Raw genomic sequence first — 20,459 nt, forward strand, 5'->3', positions numbered from 1 at the left:
GTCATTGAGCCGCTGGTGCATGAGGTATGGGCCCTCCCAGACTGCCTGAAGCTTATCCTGTGGTACGGTGACCACTACCCACACTTTCTGACCCACCTGGTAGGTCGTTTCACAAGCGTTCTGGTCGTACCAACGCTTCTGGTCAGCGTGAGCCATATTGTCCTGCACCAGCCGTGACAAGGCCGTCATTTTGTCCCGGAAGCGCACAACGTTCTCAATGACTGACTCGCTAGGGGTGGCCAAGTCTCCTTCCCATGCCTCTTTCACCAGCAAGGGGCCTTCGCACACGCCGCCCATAGAGGAGCGAATCCCGTTGAGGCCTGTGGAGCCTCACCTTCTAGGCAAATAGTAGGTGTGTGAGGTATCGCTCCCATGGGAGTCAACCAACATCTTAAGCATCTGCTTGAAGGTGCCACTGAACAGCTCGCAAAAGATGGATGGTATGTGGATGGTACGGGCTGGCCACCAGATGTTGCACCTGTATTTGCTTACAAAGGGACTCCATCAGCTGCGACATGAACTGGGTCCCTCGGTCGGTGGGATTTCCCCAGGAAATTCTCACTCTGGACAAAATCTCCAGTAAAGCGGTGGTCACCTTGACTGCCATGACCACTGTCACCGTGGGTAGTGCCTGCCTTCCCTCGACTTCCACACAAGTCACCAAGTCAGTTGGACAAACCAGGTCTCCTGGCATCCCAGGGGTGTGAACCTCAAGCCCCGATGCCTTACTTGGAAGCTCCACCACTCCCAGTGACAGCCCCAACCACATTGGCAGGTTCCCCTTCCTGCAGCTGCGCAGAATCGAGCAGTTTGGACTCATCTAGGGGCCCTACAATCCTTGCGGCAGCCCCTCCCACCAACTTTGGTTCTGGCCTTGCAGCTACCTGCCCCCTACCTCTCCCTCCAGTGCACACTTTCTCATCACACTTTGGGGCATGCGTGCGCTGCATGTGTCCTGTCAGTGCTGGAGTGACTATCAGCTCCAACTTCCCTCCTTTACTTAGAAGGAACAGGCAATACACTTAGGCTAGTTTCACACTAGCTTATGAAGGAGCTGCTGAGGGATGCGGACTTCCTCAGTGAAGCTCGGCCCCCTGCCGCATCTCCTCCGTTCAGTCCCGCCTCCGTCGGCATGCGGTCTACGTAAGCCATCTTTAGCATTGGGTATGCAGGCCATGCCGATGAATGTGGATGCCTCTGCATGCGTCGTTTTGACAGTGCGGCGACCTGCGCCGAAGGCAACGTGTTGCATTTTGGAGCGGTCGCCACACCATCAAAAAGACGCATGCAGAGGCATCCGCATTCATCACCATGGCCTGCGTACCCAATGCTAAACATAGCGTACGCAGGCCGTGTGGCAGTGGGGCGGAGCTTCACGGAGGAAGTCTGCACCCCTCCGCAGCTCCTAATTACACTAGTGTGAAACTAGCCTTACAACATTACTAGCAGTAGACAAATCAAGACACAGTGGGGGACCAGGACTTGGGGTCTCAGTAGCCACATACTGTGACACAAGCCGCCCCAAATCTGTCCCAAGTAAAACATTTGCAGGAATATTCGCCGACACTCACACCTCCCTCATTCCCCTCCTGGCGCCCCAGTCCAGATGAACCCTGGCGACGGACAGCGTCGGTTCGAGGGTTTTTCCGGATATCAAGTCCTGGGGGGAGACCATCTAAGGTCGCATGAGGGTCATCTCGGCGCCGGTGTCCCCTGTGGTTTCTGGTCACAGAGGTACTGCTGGAGGTCCTGTGGGCAGTTAAACAAGAATTGTTCGGTGACAAACATCTCCTGGCCAGTGGTGAGCTCCAGACCCTTGGCCCAGTGCTCTGCAGCTCTCACAAGGGGCTGCATTTGGTCGGCCCATGTGTCCTTGGGGCCTTTTTGCAGGCTCCAGAACTTCCTGCGGTAAGACTCCGGGGTGAGGTTGAACTGCTGGACCAGGCCCTGTTTGATGCTCTCATAGTCCTGTTCCACCCAAGCAGTTAAGTCCCACAAAACTTCTAGAGACTTACACCTCAAACGGGTAGGGGGTCAGGTACTTGGTCCACTGATACGAGGCCAGATGGTGCTGTCGGAAGGTCCGCTCAAAGGCTCGCAGAAAGGAGTCCAGGTCTCAGTCCTTCTCCAGCAAGTGGAAGTCGTCAGCTTGGATCTTGGCTGTCTTGGGCTCCGTAGGTGCCGTAGTGGGTGGTAGGAGACCCTGCTGAGCCAACTCCAGCTGATGCTGTCGCTCTGCATAATCACGGTGTTCCACCGCCTTGTGCTCCAGCTCTGTTTGTGCTGCCTCTCGCTCTGCCGCTTTCAGGAGGGCTGTGGAGGCTTCCTCACGCCCCGCCTCGAGACTCACCAGGGCAGCTTGAAAGAGGGTCTCCGATCCAGGCTGTCCAGGGAGAAGGGCAGTAGGAGGGTGTTCTCCTGAGCAGGGTAGTGCACTGGCAGCGAGACGCTTGGGGAGCCCGGGCGGGACACCCCCCCGGTTCATCCCTTCGTCGGAACCAGTACAGTCATTTTCCACATTACGGGCTAGCTCCGTGGCGATCATTCTTGTCCAGCTCTGAGTGCTTGCAGCCAGTCTTTTCAGCCCTCGGTCACGGACACTGCGGCAACCCGAGCACCCACACCTCTACAGTACTTGCACTTGGACTGTCTGCTGAGCTGATCTTAAGACCCCAACAGCAAAAGTTACTGCTGTTAGTCATTAGTGTCTTGGAGTAGGGATCCCTCGCACACCATTATCTCGATCCCACCGCTCTGAGACTAATCTGTGATGAATCGCACAGGGGAAGGGGGTGTTGACTTTGTTCACCTCAGGGGAGGGGAGATAAGGACCCAACAGGGATCGGCTCTCTGGCGACACCACTTACCCAGGACAGTCAGGGAACTGCACCGAGAGCAAATCGTCGCCAGAAAGGCTTACCTTATAGGTTCGAGTTATTGAGGCACTCCCAGTGAGGGGGGATATACATCGCATATATAAACCTCCTGGCCGTCAATGCCAGAATTTCTCACTAACAGTACGGTATGCTGCCACCAGTTCCTCCTTCGACAAAAGCCCCGTCCGACAACAGGCTTATATTGAGTCAGAAACCAACCTGGGTAGCGTATAATATACCAACCAAGCACTCCCATAGGCGTGGAGCGCATATTCATTACCTTAATGAGCGGTACCACGTGACTGCTCTTCACAGGAAGAAGGTGCCAGCCCCGGGACAACGAAAAAGCGGGAAAGTGCACAGACCGCGCCAGGAGGGGGTGAGTATGGTGGGGGAGGACGGGGGAGCCAAGCCATGCATACACGGGGGGAGTAATGTATACACGGCAGCAGTACGGGGGAGCCATGCATACACGGGTGAGTACAGGGGGAGCCATGCATATACGGGGGAGTAGGAGGGAGCCACACAGAGCAGGACAGGACAGGGGGAGCCACACAGAGCAGGAAAGGGATGAAGGAACAATGCATACCCTGCTTATACCTGAGTCAATAAGCTTACACAGTTTTTGTGGCAAAATTAGGTGCCTTGGCTTATACTCGGGTTGGCTTATACTCGAGTACATAAACAGACCCCAAAACAATGGTGGGAAAAACACAATATTAGCCAAAACCCATAAGGATCAATGGTTAAAAGGCACTTATTCAGGGTGTCCCCTAATCATTAAGGGTAGATAATCTAGAAGTTGATGCACATAAATATTCTAGAAATGAAAACATGTGAAATAATGGATCCGATTGTAGTAAAAGAGTCATAGACATTATTACAATAAAGAGTTAATGTCAAGTTGCTCATTCAGCCCATGTGTTTTAGTTGTGTTCATTCTGTGTACGCATTTAGTTTCTTTCTGCAAGATTTTCTGGTCTGAGTTACCACCTCTAAAATGGGAAGCTAGCACCTTAATAACAAACATAGAATGTGTCTAGCCTTCCTCCATGTATCTCCTGAACATTTGGAGTATTATGATCATGTCCATGATCCGTTATCTAAGCACCCCAATGGACAAGTGCATTTAAATAGATTAACACCCTCGGTATTACAGTTAGCAAAAGGACGACAATCGTCTTCACGTCCAGTTGTCTCACTCCTGAAAAAATTGGTGGTTCTTACATTCTCCACATCTACATGTTCCCATGGCTCTATTCTCTAACCAAGGGCCTGTAACTTTCTCATTTGTGTGAAGACTATGTACCAACTCTATGCTGATGACACCCAATTATACGCTTCTTCTCCTGACATCACGCCAGCCTTTCTAGAAAACACTGGCGATTGTCTAAACGCTGTGTCTAATATCATGTCCTCACTATATCTGAAACTGAACCTGTCAAAGACTGAACTCCTGGTGTTTCCTCCCGCTACTAACCTACCTATACCCGACATTGCTATTTCTGTGTGCGGTTCCACTATTACTCCCCAGCAACATGCCCGCTGTCTTGGGGTCATACTTGATTCCGAGCTTTCCTTTGCCCCCCACATTCGATCACTGGCTCGCTCTTGTCATCTGCACCTCAAAAACATTTCTAGAATTCGACCTTTTCTTACTTTTGACTCTGCAAAAACTCTTACTGTTTCTCTTTTTCATTCTCGTCTCGACTATTGTAACTCTCTTCTAATCGGTCTCCCTCTTACCAAACTCTCCCCTCTCCAATCTGTCTTGAATGCTGCAGCCAGGATCATATTCCTCACCAATCGTTACACCGATGCCTCTACCTTGTGCCAGTCATTACACTGGCTACCCATCCACTCCAGAATTCAGTATAAACTTATTACCCTCACCCACAAAGCCCTCCATGGCTCAGCACCACCCTACATCTCCTCCCTTGTTTCAGTATACCACCCTACCCGCGCCCTCCGTTCTGCTGATGACCTGAGGTTAGTATCCTCAATAGTCAGAACCTCCCACTCCCGTCTCCAAGACTTTACACGTGCCGCGCCAATTCTTTGGAATGCACTTCCCAGGTCAATACGATTAGTCCCCAATCCCCACAATTTTAAGCGTGTCCTGAAAACGCATTTATTCAGACTGGCCTATCGCCTCAACACATTAACCTAACCTATCCCTGTGTGGCAGAGCCAAAAGTTTTACCATAACCAGGTTCCCAGCATCATGTTCCCACATGCTTTATGCATCCATTAGCCCTCTGTCTGTACTGTTACACACTTAACATTATGGCTGGTCCATACAATCAGAGCAACTGTTACCACCCACCTTTCGTGTCTCCCTCTTTCCTCATAGACTGTAAGCTTGCGAGCAGGGCCCTCACTCCTCTTGTTATTTGTTATAATCTACTGTATGTGATTATTGTTATGCTGTAATGTCTATTGTCTGTACAAATCCCCTCTGAAATGTAAAGTGCTGCGGAATATGTCGGCGCTATAAAAATAAAATTTATTATTTATTATTATTAACTGGTCTTTGATTGACCAACCCTTCCTAAATGTTATTGCTGGGGAAGGGGGTATAGCAACCCTTACGTTTGGGTTCGCCTTAAGCATGTTCCAATATCTAGCCAACATATTTCTAATTCTTTGTTATCTGTCATAAGTTTTCAAAGCCTGAATAGACTCTTGTTTCACCCTTTTGATCTCGGGGTCTTAGCAGAAAAAAACTGTCACATTTCTTTGCACTCTGGTAGGCCTCCATGAGCACTGGTAATGGATAATGGCTCTCCAAAAATCTATTCATCAGATATTGTGCTTGTTCATGATAAACCTAATTAGATGAGCAGTCTCTCATCACCCAGTAATACTGCCACTTTGAGATGCCCTTCTTAAGGAAGCAAGGATGGTAACTCTGCCATCAGAGTAGATGGTTAGTATACGGTAGATAGAGAAATCAGACACTGACGTTGAATAGGAGAGTCTTTTTTCCAAACTTCTTTATTGTCTGAATGAATGAGTAATAGGGATGAGTGAATAGCTTCGGAAAAGAGCTTATTCGAATAGCTATAGCACTTCCTGAATAGTTACCTTGGTATCCAGGGGTGCTCACGATGATCAGATGTTCGGCGCCAGAGCTGCATGTGTTGCGGCTGTGTGACAGTCACAACACACAGGCTCTCCATGCATGTGTTGTGACTGTAACACAGCCGCGACACAAGCAGCTGCGGCAAGGAACAGCTGATTATTGGGAGCGCTCCAGGTATCCAGGATACCAATGCAGCTATTCGAGAAGCGCTATAGCTATTCAGATAAGTTGTTATTCTAAGCTATTCAATCATCCCTAATGAGTAACAATTCCCAAAAGCACACTCAAAAAATACTGTGGAAAACCTTCCCAGAAAAAAAGCTGTGATGGCTGCAGAAGGGGGACTGACATAATATTACGCCCCTTGCTTTTTGAATAGAATGACCACATTCTTTTGGACAGATTTTTTTATCAAAGTTACATTCATTACTTAAGGCTATATAGGATCCATATTTCACTATAAGGCTATGTGCCCACGTATGCAGAAAATTTCTGTATGAAAACCGGACTCCTTCCCAGAAAATGCACGTTTTTTTTGCGCAAAAACGTGCGTTTTTTTATGCGTTTTTTCCCGCACGTCCATAGACACATAGAAAATAGCTAAAAACGCGGACTTTTCCACAAAATTAATGAGCATGCTGCGTTTTTTACGACAAAGTGTTTTTTTTTGCGGAAAAAAACGCATCAATATGCACAAAAAGTGCAAAATGCATTAAAATGAATGGGATGCTTCTTTTGAGCGATTTTTAAGCATTTTTGCCGGTAAAAACGCTTAAAAAACGCTTACGTGGGCACACAGCCTAAGAGAGTGAGCAGTACACGATGCAGGCTACGCTGGAATTATAGCAATAGTCTCCTGCAGGAAACCGTTCAATCGCTGTAATACAATGTTTCACAAGTTACCTATAATGTAATATATACCTTGTCTTAAGAGGTTGAAAACGATACTAGTGTTGCACTCTCCTTGCTAACAGAAACATATTTCCACCATTAACCTACAGACCATGTGAATACAGAAACAACCAACAGACTTTACTCACTGGTGTCTCCTGCAGATTCTCATAGAGATAACGTTGGGTCCTCTTGACGACAGAAGCATCTGATCCAATAAAAGGAATGGAATACTGCTGCACTTCATCACTGTAAAATACTGCACCCCTGCAAAACAAAGTGCAAACTAGCATCTATATAGCACAACAGTACAATTACCCAGCCTTGCATGAGTGTACTTGGTTTAACCCCTTCACAACCTTGGGTTTTTGAGTTTCCATTTTCCCTGTCTTCGCAGAGCCTTAACTTTTTTATTGTTTGGTCAATATGGCCGTGTGAGCTAGTTTTTTTGCAGGACAAGTTGTACATTTGACTGATACCATTGGTTTTACCATACCGTGTACTGGAAAAAAAAAAAGGAAAAAAATTCCAAGTGCGGTGAAAAATGCAAAAAAAAGTGCAATGCCACAATTTTTTTTTTTTTTTTTACCGTGTTTAACCAAATGCTAAAACTGACCAGCCGTTATGATTCTCTAGGTCATTACGAATTTGCAAATACCAAACATGTATAGGTTCTTTTTCATTTAAGTGGAGATAAAAAATCCAAAGTTTGCAAAAAAAAAAGTAAATAAAATGTTTCCATTTTCTGATACCCAAAGCATCTCCATTTTTTGTGATCTGGGGTTGTGTGACGTATTATTTTGTGTGCGCCGAAATTATGTTTTTATGGATACCATAAAATACCATACCAGTTTAGCTTCCATGGGTGTGATGGTGTCTTTTACCTGGGATACCCGCGTCTCCACCTCCGTAATGCAGCCCTTCATGGCTTGCATATCTTGTTGGAGGCGTCCCACCTCGGTGTACATGTCCTCTATCTTCCCAGACAGAGACGTCATGGTTAAGGAGATGGCCTGCATGAGTTGTTCAGACGCCTGCTTAAGGGTTAATTCCTCCTGCTCGCTCTCCTCCCCACCCTCAGAGGGGCGGTTCTTACGCTGAGCCTGGGAGGGATTATTTTTAATAGATCTTGAGCCTTCAGCATGGTCTACTCTGGCATATTCCTTCAGCCTTTCAGCCGCTGTTCCATACCCCTTGGAATGACTCATTTTAGTAGCAATAGGGCACAGCCGGGTATCAGAAACGGTGCACTCTGGAGTCCCCTGAATCAGAGTTATAGACGGAGTATAATTATCAGACGGTGGTTGCAAGGTCCCAGGAGCAGCACAGACCTGCAGAGTCACACAGGGAGGCAACGTCCAGCTCCAAGCGGCAGACAAGAGCCCTTATAGCCCAGGGAGAGACCCTCAGGAACCCACAGGGACAACAGCCAGAGAGGGATCCAAGTACCTATAGTAATGGCGCTGGCAGGGCAGGTGATATAGTAAAGAGGGGACGCGGGGCCCAATCTTTCAGGGCACACACCGCTTGTCCCTCACAATTAGACAGATTGTCTGTGCTCACCGTCCTCCAGCGCTGCAGCAAGGGAGCCCGGCGCCGCGTCTCTCACAGGCAGAGCGCGCGCCTCCAAGATGGCTGCCGCCCCATGCAGGCCCCGCCGGCCGCCCAAGTTTTCACAGCCACAGGCAACCAGGAGTCTAGCCCCGCTCTCCCGTGGGGGTCCAGGAGTGCCCCCCGAGTCCAGAGGGGTCAGAAGATAGGTAAATATGTTGCAGAAGTGAGGGTCTGCTGGCCGGATATTCTCAGGATGGCAGCTCTTGCCAAGCGCGTCCTCACTCCGTCGCTACATAGCCACGCCCCCAGGGTACAGGCCTTTTACTAAACTTGGGAAAGCTTCATCACTCTGCTCCAACAACGTATCCAGAGCGATATTAAACACCTGTTTTCAGCCGACACTCTGGTACCAGGAGCAACTACTACTGGGTGAGTCACCTTGTCCACCGATGTCTCTGGGTGAACCGCTGCAGAGACATTTCGGGGTGTACTTTGGTGTTGGTAGGTCCTGAACTTAAAGTTGGACACATATGCTGAATCTCTGATGGGTTAACATTATACTTGTCTCTGACATGCTCCCCTCTTTTCTCCCTCCCTTCTTTCCCCTCCCCCAGTTTTTTGTGATTGTCTTGATCTATTGTTCTGTGTATCAATGCCATCTCTAATGATGATGTTTTAATATATATGCCTCAAACATTATCTGTATTGATATATGCATGTATGAAAATTTTTTTGCATTCAATAAAAAAAGTTAAAAAACAAAAAAAACAAAAAAAAAACATCCCTCTTGTCCTTGTACTTGAATACATTGGGCAACTGAACAGAAAGGGTGAGAGCAGAGCCCAATTAGAGTCTTAGGGAAGCCACTCCGACTTCTGCATGCTGCAGTAGTTCGCACAGAGAGGGATGCTGGTATAAAAAGTTATCTACATAGAGGTGATGACCTTGATCCAGCAGTGGGAGCACCAAATCCCACTCACTCCCAGGACTGGGGGGGCATTCAGGTGTCCTTTCCTTCATAAACCCTACACTACTGGGTTTACCCCGAATTACTCTTGCACAGTTTGTACAGATTAATTCCGTACCTTGGCCTCTTACTGGGCAAGAATTTGAGCATTCCCTTGTGCGTGGATGAGTCCCTTATCCATTTAATGTTCTTTTGGGGGGGGGGGGGTGGTACACCTCAGCAAACTTGTTGCCGAAGTGCTCTATGACTGGCCGAACCTTGAAAAGTCGGGCAAAGTTGGGGTGACCTCGGGAAGACACAGTGTATCGTCATTGTATTGCAAAAATTTGTGTATGGCCTCAAAACGCTTACGGGTCACAGCCATGCAGAATACTGGAGTGTTGTTCAAAACGTCAACACTGCAACATTGTTAAAGTTCTGGTTTCTTCACTACACCCATTTGAAGATCAAGGCCCCAAAATGTATTTCTTCTGCATCTACAGGGGTCCAGTTAGAAAATGAAGTAGTGGTGTTTTGGAAAAAAATTGCTGGGCATACAAATTTGTCTCGACCACCATGAAGTTCACAAAATCCTCAAAGACTATTTCTGTGAGGTCGGTAGTGTCAAATTGGATATCTGACTGTGCCACAAAAACCTGGAATCTATCGCTCAATCATCAGGTGGGGAGGTCCATTTTCAGTTCTGGCATCTGCGTTGTGGTTTGGTATCACTTTATGAGAAAAAAAAATAAAGGAACGTGGGGTCCTATCAGTGTCTGAGGCAAGGAAAATGTATGCCTCCTCCGCTGAATACCATGATGCAGGAGTGTGTGTGAGTGAGTGTGTGTGTGTTAAACTTTACTAAATTTAGAAAAGAAAAATCTAGAAAAATACTGAGCGCCCGCAACTATCTGACACTAACCCTGACTATATTCAGTAAAAAAAATATATTATCTAATAATGTTGTAGACGCGGATTACTACGGTATATTTTTAATGTCTCTAATGTAGTTGCATCATTTTGTATTCAATTTTTTTTTTTGAAGCGGGTGAAAAGAACCACCAAAAATGGAGAGAGATCAACAGCTTTAGGATGCACACACGCGAGTGGTACACAAAAGGGGATATAAAAAAAAAAAAAAAAAAAAATAGGCAGAAGAAAATGTACTGGCCAAAACTGATCGGCGATCGAGAACTGATCGGCGATCGAGAACTGATCGGCGATCGAGAACTGATCGGCGATCGAGAACTGATCGGCGATCGAGAACTGATCGGCGACAGAAGGGGATTAGGAAAAATCAGGGACCAGGAATGTTTTCTTTCAGGATCAGCAACACCACCAGCAGAAGTGATCAGTGTTGTCACAGCATCGATCATATGCTGAAAAGAGATTGGCAGCACCTCTAAAAATCAAACCAATCATAGGCTGGACATCAGTGTTTCAGGCAAGTAATTCCCTGAAACACTGAAATTGCTGTGATTGGCTGTTCAATTCTGAACAGCCAATCACAGCGATTATAGTTGAGGGGTGTGGGGGAGGGGGGCCATGAACCCCCCCATGAATACTAACCCAGGTGCCCTGCTGTTAGAGACTGCTGTCGCAGTACCACATTTTAGACATGATGTAACCAGTACGTCCAAGGTTGGGAAGTTACTTCCTTCCATAACGTACTGGGTACGTCCAAGGTCAGGAAGTGGTTTAAGAACATGTCACCACTTATGGCATGTCTGATTTAGTAACTAAACTGTGAAATAATTCTAGAAATCTTTTCTTGTAGCTGTGTACTGTGCCATACCCTTTGTTAGGCCTCCAATTATTAAATGAATTGACAATTGGGTTTGAACATTCCCTTGTCAAAAAGAATGTGGCATTATAGTCTGTGTCAGACTGTGCAAGGGACTCCCACAACTGGAGTTGGTTATTTATTCTTACATTTCTAGGATGAACAACACTTGGCAATGACATTTAATGGTGATAGATGTAGAGTAAGCACCTAGGATGGAGTAATCCTATTGCTGCATATACATTAAAGGGAACCTGTCACCCCCCCAGGGCGTTTTTCAGTTAAAGAGCCACCTTCAGAAGCATTAAGGCTGCATTCTGTGAAGGTGGCTCTTCTTCTTCTGACCCCTAGTAAAGCTGAAATATCGACTTTTATAAATAGCTCCTCATACCTGTAATGTGTCCCATAGGCATGGTGTGTCCCCCTGTATCAGCCACCTACCATCCGTCCATCATGCCTGTCCGGTGTCTCGGCGCCGCCCACCATCTGTCCATCATGATGCCCCTGTTCGTCGCTGCATCCTCCTGATTTGAATGCCGGCGCCTTCGCTGTGACAAGAGTTCTCGGGCATGCGCAGCGCGCACTGCCCGAGAACCGACATCAGGCTATTGCGCCTGCGTGTTGTGGAGGCCCCAGCCCTGCAGTGTGAATACATCATAACACACTGCGGGGCAGGATCTGGGGCCTCCACAACACGCAGGCGCAAAAGCCTGAAGTCGGTTCTCGGGCAGCGCGCACTGCGCATGCCCGAGATCTCTTGTCACAGCGAAGGCGCCGGCATTCAAATCAGGAGGATGCAGCGACGCACAGGGGCATCATGATGGACAGATGGTGGGCGGCGCCGAGACACCGGACAGGCATGATGGACGGATGGTAGGCGGCTGATACAGGGGGACACACCATACCTATTGGACACATTACAGGTATGAGGAGCTATTTATAAAAGTCGATATTTCAGCGTTACTAGGGGTCAGAAAAAGAAGAGCCACCTTCACAGAATGCAGCCTTAGTGCTGCTGAAGGTGGCTCTTTAACTGAAAAACGCCCTGGGGGGGGGGGGGGGGGGGTGACAGGTTCCCTTTAAATGAATAAACAAAGCTATAAAATACCATTAACCCAACATATTGCTACCCCTCTATAAAAATCATTTATGAGACCACATTTAAATTATGGGATCCTATTATGGGCTCCACATTTTAAAAAGGATATTCAGAAGTTAAAGTCAGTTCAAAGGAGAGCAAACCAGATTACTACATGGGGTGGAAGGCATCTCACATGAGAGGTTGGAAAACTTGGGCTTATTTAGCTATGTAAAAAAAGACGTCTCACTATCGCTACGTCGAGACAAAAAGAAGATCTCTCTAATTAACCCACAGGGCCCATTATGCCCAATGTCAGACAATCCCACCTTTTTACCGGGGCTATCTTCCAATCGATTTCTGGGTAGAAGTAAATATCACCCTCTTCACTTTGCTCATGTTCTATCTAACGCATCTTTAATACCCCTGAACAAGATATTTCAGGACTGCTCTATCCCTCCAAGAGCCGACTATGACTACAAACAGTTGTAACATTTCTATTCCCATATTAGAAAAGATAGACGGCTCAATAGGGATCTTACAAATTTTGAAAAACTATGCCTGTCGTCGTCTCCACCCTTGCACTCCATCTCACTGCTCTATAATAACCTAATAGCCTACACACTACTAATACTACAACTGTCAGACCATCCTATTGCGATGCATGGGAAAGAGAACTGTGCAAATCTTCTGAAGACTCACAATGGGCTAAATGTTTTCAATTTGCTCACAAAACATCAATTGCAACCAAAGCTCAAGAGAAATCCTTTAAGATCATCTCCAGATGGTACCGGGTTCCCGTATTACTTCATAAGTGTTTTCCCCCAGTATCAGATAGATGCTGGAGATGTGGAGTGGAGGAGGGGACGATGACACATTTGATGGAGCTGTCCCATAATAAAAGGTTTCTGGACTCCGGTAATTCAGACTATTAAAAAAATGACTAGTCTCTCTGTGCCTGACTCTCCTGAATCTCTTTTGTTCTTTATTATCCCAACTAGTTCCACCAGATACAAAATGTTCTTAGTAAGTTACCTTATACAGGCTGCTAAGAAAATCATTCCTCGTCACTGGAAAAGTACTTCTCCACCTACTCTGGAGGAGTGGTTCTGTGAAATAACCCTTCTAAATAAGATGGAACATTTGATTGCCCAATCCCCCACAGACTGTGATAGATACTATGAGACTTGGAAGACTGGATTGAACTCCAAGAATCCGATGCCTACCGTCTTACACCAGACTGATGGGATCCACCCCTTTCTCCAATGCGTTTCTTCTCTGTCTGGATTGTACTCCGCGTTGGTTTGCGCCTGGTTACGCTATGTATGGTTTCCATTGGATTTTAGTAACTTCATAATTGTAATACTGATAGCCTAAAATGTTCCCTTCCCTCCATTTTCATTCTTATAAATTGAGGTTTTATTGGACGATATACTCATATTCTATGATATACTGATGCTGATATTGTCATATTCTTTTCTTTTTGTTGTATTTTGAGATTGAAAATTATTTAACCTTTCAATAAAAATTGAATTTTGAAGAAAAAAAAAAAAAAAAAAAAAAAAAGAAGACGTCTCAGAGGAGATGTCATTTATATGTATAAATACACGTGTGGAGGACAAGTTATATTTTGGACAAAGGACTGGCACAAAGACCATACTAAGGACCAGGGGAAATAATTACGGGTGGAAGAAAGGTGATTACGACAGCTAAAGGAAAGGGTTCTCTATAGTTAGAGTAGTAAGACTGTGGAATGCTGTACCACAAGAGGTAGTAATGGCACTATGGCAGACACTAACAGCTTTTAAAAAAGGGCTGGATGATTTCCTCACTCCACATAACATTGTGGGTGACAGTGGCATAGGTTGAACTTGATGGGCCTATATACAGTGGGGCAAAAAAGTATTTAGTCAGTCAGCAATAGTGCAAGTTCCACCACTTAAAAAGATGAGAGGCGTCTGTAATTTACATCATAGGTAGACCTCAACTATGGGAGACAAACTGAGAAAAAAAATCCAGAAAATCACATTATCACATTGTCTGTTTTTTTTTTCATTTTATTTGCATATTATGGTGGAAAATAAGTATTTGGTCAGAAACAAAATTTCATCTCAATACTTTTTGATATATCCTTTGTTGGCAATGACAGAGGTCAAACGTTTTCTGTAAGTCTTCACAAGGTTGCCACACACTGTTGTTGGCATGTTGGCCCATTCCTCCATGCAGATCTCCTCTAGAGCAGTGATGTTTTTGGCTTTTCGCTTGGCAACACGGACTTTCAACTCCCTCCAAAGGTTTTCTATAGGGTTGAGATCTGGAGACTGGCTAGGCCACTCCAGGACCTTGAAATGCTTCTTACGAAGCCACTCCTTCGTTGCCCTGGCGAAGTGCTTTGGATCATTGTCATGTTGAAAGACCCAGCCACGTTTCATCTTCAATGCCCTTGCTGATGGAAGGAGGTTTGCACTCAAAATCTCAAGATACATGGCCCCATTCATTCTTTCATGTACCCGGATCAGTCGTCCTGGCCCCTTTGCAGTGAAACAGCCCCAAAGCATGATGTTTCCACCACCATGCTTTACAGTAGGTATGGTGTTTGATGGATGCAACTCAGTATTCTTTTTCCTCCAAACACGACAAGTTGTGTTTCTACCAAACAGTTCCAGTTTGGTTTCATCAGACCATAGGACATTCTCCCAAAACTCCTCTGGATCATCCAAATGCTCTCTAGCAAACTTCAGACGGGCCCGGACATGTACAGGCTTAAGCAGTGGGACACGTCTGGCACTGCAGGATCTGAGTCCATGGTGGCGTAGTGTGTTACTTATGGTAGGCCTTGTTACATTGGTCCCAGCTCTCTGCAGTTCATTCACTAGGTCCCCCCGCGTGGTTCTGGGATTTTTGCTCACCGTTCTTGTGATCATTCTGACCCCACGGGGTGGGATTTTGCGTGGAGCACCAGATCGAGGGAGATTATCAGTGGTCTTGTATGTCTTCCATTTTCTAATTATTTTCTCCCACAGTTGATTTCTTCACTCCAAGCTGGTTGGCTATTGCAGATTCAGTCTTCCCAGCCTGGTGCAGGGCTACAATTTTGTTTCTGGTGTCCTTTGACAGCTCTTTGGTCTTCACCATAGTGGAGTTTGGAGTCAGAATGTTTGAGGGTGTGCACAGGTGTCTTTTTATACTGATAACAAGTTTAAACAGGTGCCATTACTACAGGTAATGAGTGGAGGAAAGAGGAGACTCTTAAAGAAGAAGTTACAGGTCTGCGAGAGCCAGAAATCTTGATTGCTTGTTTCTGACCAAATACTTATTTTCCACCATAATATGCAAATAAAATGAAAAAAAAACAGACAATGTGATTTTCTGGATTTTTTTTTCTCAGTTTGTCTCCCATAGTTGAGGTCTACCTATGATGTAAATTACAGACGCCTCTCATCTTTTTAAGTGGTGGAACTTGCACTATTGCTGACTGACTAAATACTTTTTTGCCCCACTTTAACTACGTAAATAGATGAAAGTTAGAGCTAAATTAATCTTACCTTCTTTTTAGCTTTTTCCCAATAACTGGAAGTGGCTTGAGGGCCAATTTCTTTCTGAAATTCTTCAGATTTGCCTGATCTGCAGCTCCATGAATAGCAGATTGCCAGGTCCCATCATGAATACAATTGCCCTAAACAACAATATAAGTGTAATGAGGTAAATAAAAAAGTTGTGCAGAAATATTGAGACTTGCCATTTCACACCAGTCTCACCCAACTAAGCCAATATGGGCAATATGGGTGGGATGGGGTGTGACTAAGTGACACCTTTCAAATTCATGAAAAGTTACGCCACTTTAGTGGGGTAACTTACGCCAGAAATGTCCTCCAGGCCATGATTAAAGCACATTTTAACCAGAGGCGTGCAGCAGGTATATAATGAGACAAATTCACTAAGAGGGGTGTGTCTTAAGCCCCCGTCACACACAGCGAGATCGCTGCTGAGTCACAAGTTTTGTGACACAACAGCGATCTCACCAGCGATATCGCTGTGTGTGACACTCATCAGCGACCGGCCCCCCTGCCGGGTATCGCTGATCGTGCTCGAATGGCCTGGACATTTTTTTGATCGTTGGTCTCCTGCTGGCCAGCACGCATCGCTGAGTGTGGCAGGCGGGAGACCAGCGAGCTGGTAACCAAGGTAAACATCGGGTTCCTAAGTGCCGCGCGGCGCTTAGAAACCCGATGTGTACGTTAGATACCAGCGCGCTGGTGCAGGGAGCTGGTAACCAAGGTAAACAGCGGGTTTCTAAGCGCCGCGCGGTGCTTAGAAACCCGATGTTTACCTTGGTTACCAGCACGCTGGTATCTAACCAAGGTAAACATCGGGTTTCTAAGCACCTTGCGACACGTAGAAACCCGATGTTTACCTTGGTTACCAGCTTCCTGCACCAGCGCGCTGGTATCTTCACGTACACTGCGGGTAACTAAGCGACATGCGTCACTTGTTACCCGCATCGTCGCTGTCCTGATCGCTGCAGAGATCTGCCTGTTTGGCAGCCCACCAGAGATCATGTAGCAACACACCAGCGATCCTGAAAAGTTCATATCGTTGTCGGGATCGCTGGTGAGTCGCTATGTGTGACGGGGCCCTTAGGCACATCTTACTCCAGCAGGCACATTCATTAAAGGAGTGTGTACGTTCTCCCAGTGTTTGCGTGGGTTTCCTCCGGGTACTCCGGTTTCCTCCCACATTCTGAAGACATACTAATAGGGAATTTAGATTGTGAGCCCCATCGGGGACAGTGATGATAATGTGTTCAAACTGTAAAGCGCTGCGGAATATGTTAGCGCTATATAAAAATAAAGATTATTATTATTATTAAAGTGGTTGACCACTACTTTACAAGTCCCTTTCATGTAAGCTAACTGCTAACCTCACTTCATACCTTGCTGGTCTACTGGTCAAATGATATCTATCGGATAATTCGCAGACTTCCTGTGAGTTCATGCCAATATCTCCCCGACTTCCTGTCTCTGGAATCTGTTGCGTAGTCACAGCCATGTGCATGTGAGAAGCTCCATGCAGCAGAGCTCATTTACCGCTTCTATGCCTACAGCTGCAGACATAACTCTCCCGTGTATACACGCTTCTCTATAACCTGTATAATGTATGTTCATATGACGTGGATCCAGCTCGTGAAATGTGAACATAAAACTTTATTCACACAAGATTAAGTGTTTAATCACTCAAAACGCGATGATGCCACTATGATATCGACATCATAAAAGCTCTGATTTTATTCCTCTGTAACGCACTTATGAAAATAAAGTGATGTTCACTGTTCGTGATCTGGATCCTCTTAACATTGACTGCCTTCACGCTGGGCTCTTTGTACATCATGCTCCGAACTACAAAGATAAGCTTAACGGTGAGCTAGATACCTCTTTCTTAATAACACTGGTCAACGCCAAAAAATCATCGACAAAGGTAATTTGTCTGCTTTATGGAGTTTGATGTGCTGATTCCAAAAATATGCTTAGTTTTGCTCTATCACAAAGTTTCTGAGACAGAAGTATTTTTGTTTTTACGTTATTTCTGCATTTTCAATGTATGTGGTTTTTCCTTGGATTGTGAGCCCCAAGGGGGACAGTGTGCTGATGTATGGAAAGCACTATGGAATTAATGGCGCTATACAAGTGAATAAATATTATTATTCCTATGTTACTCCCATTTCTTAAACAACATGTATGTAAGTACCTGGATAAGAATGAAATGATTAAACAGTCAGCATGGGTTTGTAACTAATAAGTCATGTCAGACGAACGTAATTTCCTTCTATGACAGAATCACTGACTGCGTGGATCAGGAAAATGCTGTAGATTGTCAAATGCTTTGCTGAAGTCAAGATATACAAAGTATCTCACACAATCCTTATTGAAAAAATGACTACAGTTGTGGCCAAAAGTATTAACACCCCTGCAATTCTGTCAGATAATACTGAGTTTCTTCCTGAAAATGATTGCAAACACAAATTCTTTGGTATTATCTTAATTTGTCTTAAATGAAAAAACACAAAAGAGAATGAAGCAAAAAGCAAAACATTGATCATTTCACACAAAACTCCAAAAATGGGCCAGACAAAAGTATTGGCATCCTCAGCCTAATACTTGGTTGCACAACCTTTAGCCAAAATAACTGCGACCAACCGCTTCCGGTAACCATCAATGAGTTTCTTACAATGCTCTGCTGGAATTTTAGACCATTCTTCTTTGGCAAACTGCTCCAGGTCCCTGATATTTGAAGGGTGCCTTCTCCAAACTGCCATTTTTAGATCTCTCCACAGGTGTTCTATGGGATTCAGGTCTGGACTCATTGCTGGCCACCTTAGAAGTCTCCAGTGCTTTCTCTCAAACCATTTTCTAGTGCTTTTTGAAGTGTGTTTTGGGTCATTGTCCTGCTGGAAGACCCATGACCTCTGAGGGAGACCCAGCTTTCTCACACTGGGCCCTACATTATACCGCAAAATTTGTTGGTAGTCTTCAGACTTCATAATGCCATGCACACGGTCAAGCAGTCCAGTGCCAGAGGCAGCAAAGCAACGCCAAAACATCAGAGAACCTCCGCCATGTTTGACTGTAGGGACCGTGTTCTTTTCTTTGAATGCCTCCTTTTTTCTCCTCTAAACTCTGTTGATGCCTTTGCCAAAAAGCTGTACTTTTTTCTCATCTGACCAGAGAACATTCTTCCAAAACGTTTTAGGCTTTTTCAGGTAAGTCTTGGCAAACTCCAGCCTGGCTTTTTTATGTCTCGGGGTAAGAAGTGGGGTCTTCCTGGGTCTCCTACCATACAGTCCCTTTTCATTCAGACGCCGATGGATAGTATGGGTTGACACTGTTGTACCCTCGGACTGCAGGGCAGCTTGAACTTGTTTGGATGTTAGTCGAGGTTCTTTATCCAACAACCGCACAATCTTGCGTTGAAATCTCTTGTCAATTTTTCTTTTCCGTCCACATCTAGGGAGGATAGCCACAGTGCCATGGGCTTTAAACTTCTTGATGACACTGCGCACGGTAGACACAGGAACCTTCAGGTCTTTGGAGATAGACTTGTAGCCTTGAGATTGCTCAAGCTTCCTCACAATTTGGTTTCTCAAGTCCTCACACAGTTTTTTGGTCTTCTCTCTTTTCTCCATGCTCAATGTGGTACACACAAGGACACAGGACAGAGGTTGAGTCAACTTTAATCCATGTCAACTGGCTGCAAGTGTGATTTAGTTATTGCCAACACCTGTTAGGTGCCACAGGTAAGTTACAGGTGCTGTTAATTACACAAATTAGAGAAGCATCACATGATTTTTCGAACAGTGTCAATACTTTTTGTCCACCCTCTTTTTTATGTTTGGTGTGGAATTATATCCAATTTGGCTTTAGGACAATTCTTTTTGTGTTTTTTCATTTAAGACAAATTAAATGAAGATAATAACAAAGAATTTGTGTTTGCAATCATTTTCAGGAAGAAACTGAGTATTATCTGACAGAATTGCAGGGGTGTCAATACTTTTGGCCACAACTGTAAGTATGGAATGAACAAGGCAACTGTTAGGTGGATTCATAAATGGCTTAGTGATCGGACCCAAAGAGTGGTCATAAATGGCTGCACATCCAGTTGGAAGAATGTCTCAAGTGGGGTACCACAGGGCTCTGTCCTGGGCCCTCTATTGTTCAACATCTTTATCAATGATTTAGATGAAGGAATTGAGAGTAAACTGATTAAATTTGCTGATGATACAAAGCTAGGAGGGATAGCTAACACTAGAAAAGAGAGAGAGAGGATTCTAAAAGATATAAACTGGAGCAGTGGGCCGCAACTAACAGAATGGTTTTTTAACAGGGAAAAATGCATACTACATCTGGGCAATAAAAATGAAAAAAAGCATATACAGAATGGGAGGACTAGGGCTAAGCACCAGCACATGTGAAAAAGACTTGGGTATACTAATAGATCACAGACAGAGCATGAGTCAACAGTGTGATGCAGCAGCAAAAAAAGGCAAATACAATTCAAGGATGTATTAAAAGAAGCATACAGGCTAGATCACGTAAATTAATTATTGCCCTCTACTCCTCTCTGGTCAGACCTCATCTGGAATATGGTGTCCAGTTTTGGGCACCACATTTTAAAAAAGACATCAAACTGGAGCAAGTTCAGAGAAGAGCGACCAGAACGGTGACCGGTCTGCAAACCATGTCCTATGAGGA

General features: G+C 45.4%; 1 protein-coding gene across 1 annotated transcript in view; it reads right to left on the reverse strand.

The window, feature by feature from the left end:
• The window catches only part of LOC141049024 (saccharopine dehydrogenase-like oxidoreductase), a 187,525-nt gene that overhangs the window by 44,194 nt on the left and 122,872 nt on the right, over window positions 1–20,459 (reverse strand). The window contains exons 6-7 of the mRNA XM_073545125.1: window positions 15,759–15,889; window positions 7,002–7,119 (exon numbers count right to left, since the gene is read on the reverse strand). Of these exons, the coding sequence (XP_073401226.1) occupies window positions 7,002–7,119; window positions 15,759–15,889 (249 nt within the window). The remainder of the gene's footprint in view (window positions 1–7,001; window positions 7,120–15,758; window positions 15,890–20,459) is intronic.

This window comes from Dendrobates tinctorius, unplaced genomic scaffold (assembly GCF_039654945.1).
Source record: "Dendrobates tinctorius isolate UK_male_01 unplaced genomic scaffold, ASM3965494v1 ptg000140l, whole genome shotgun sequence".
Classification (NCBI taxonomy): domain Eukaryota; kingdom Metazoa; phylum Chordata; class Amphibia; order Anura; family Dendrobatidae; genus Dendrobates; species Dendrobates tinctorius.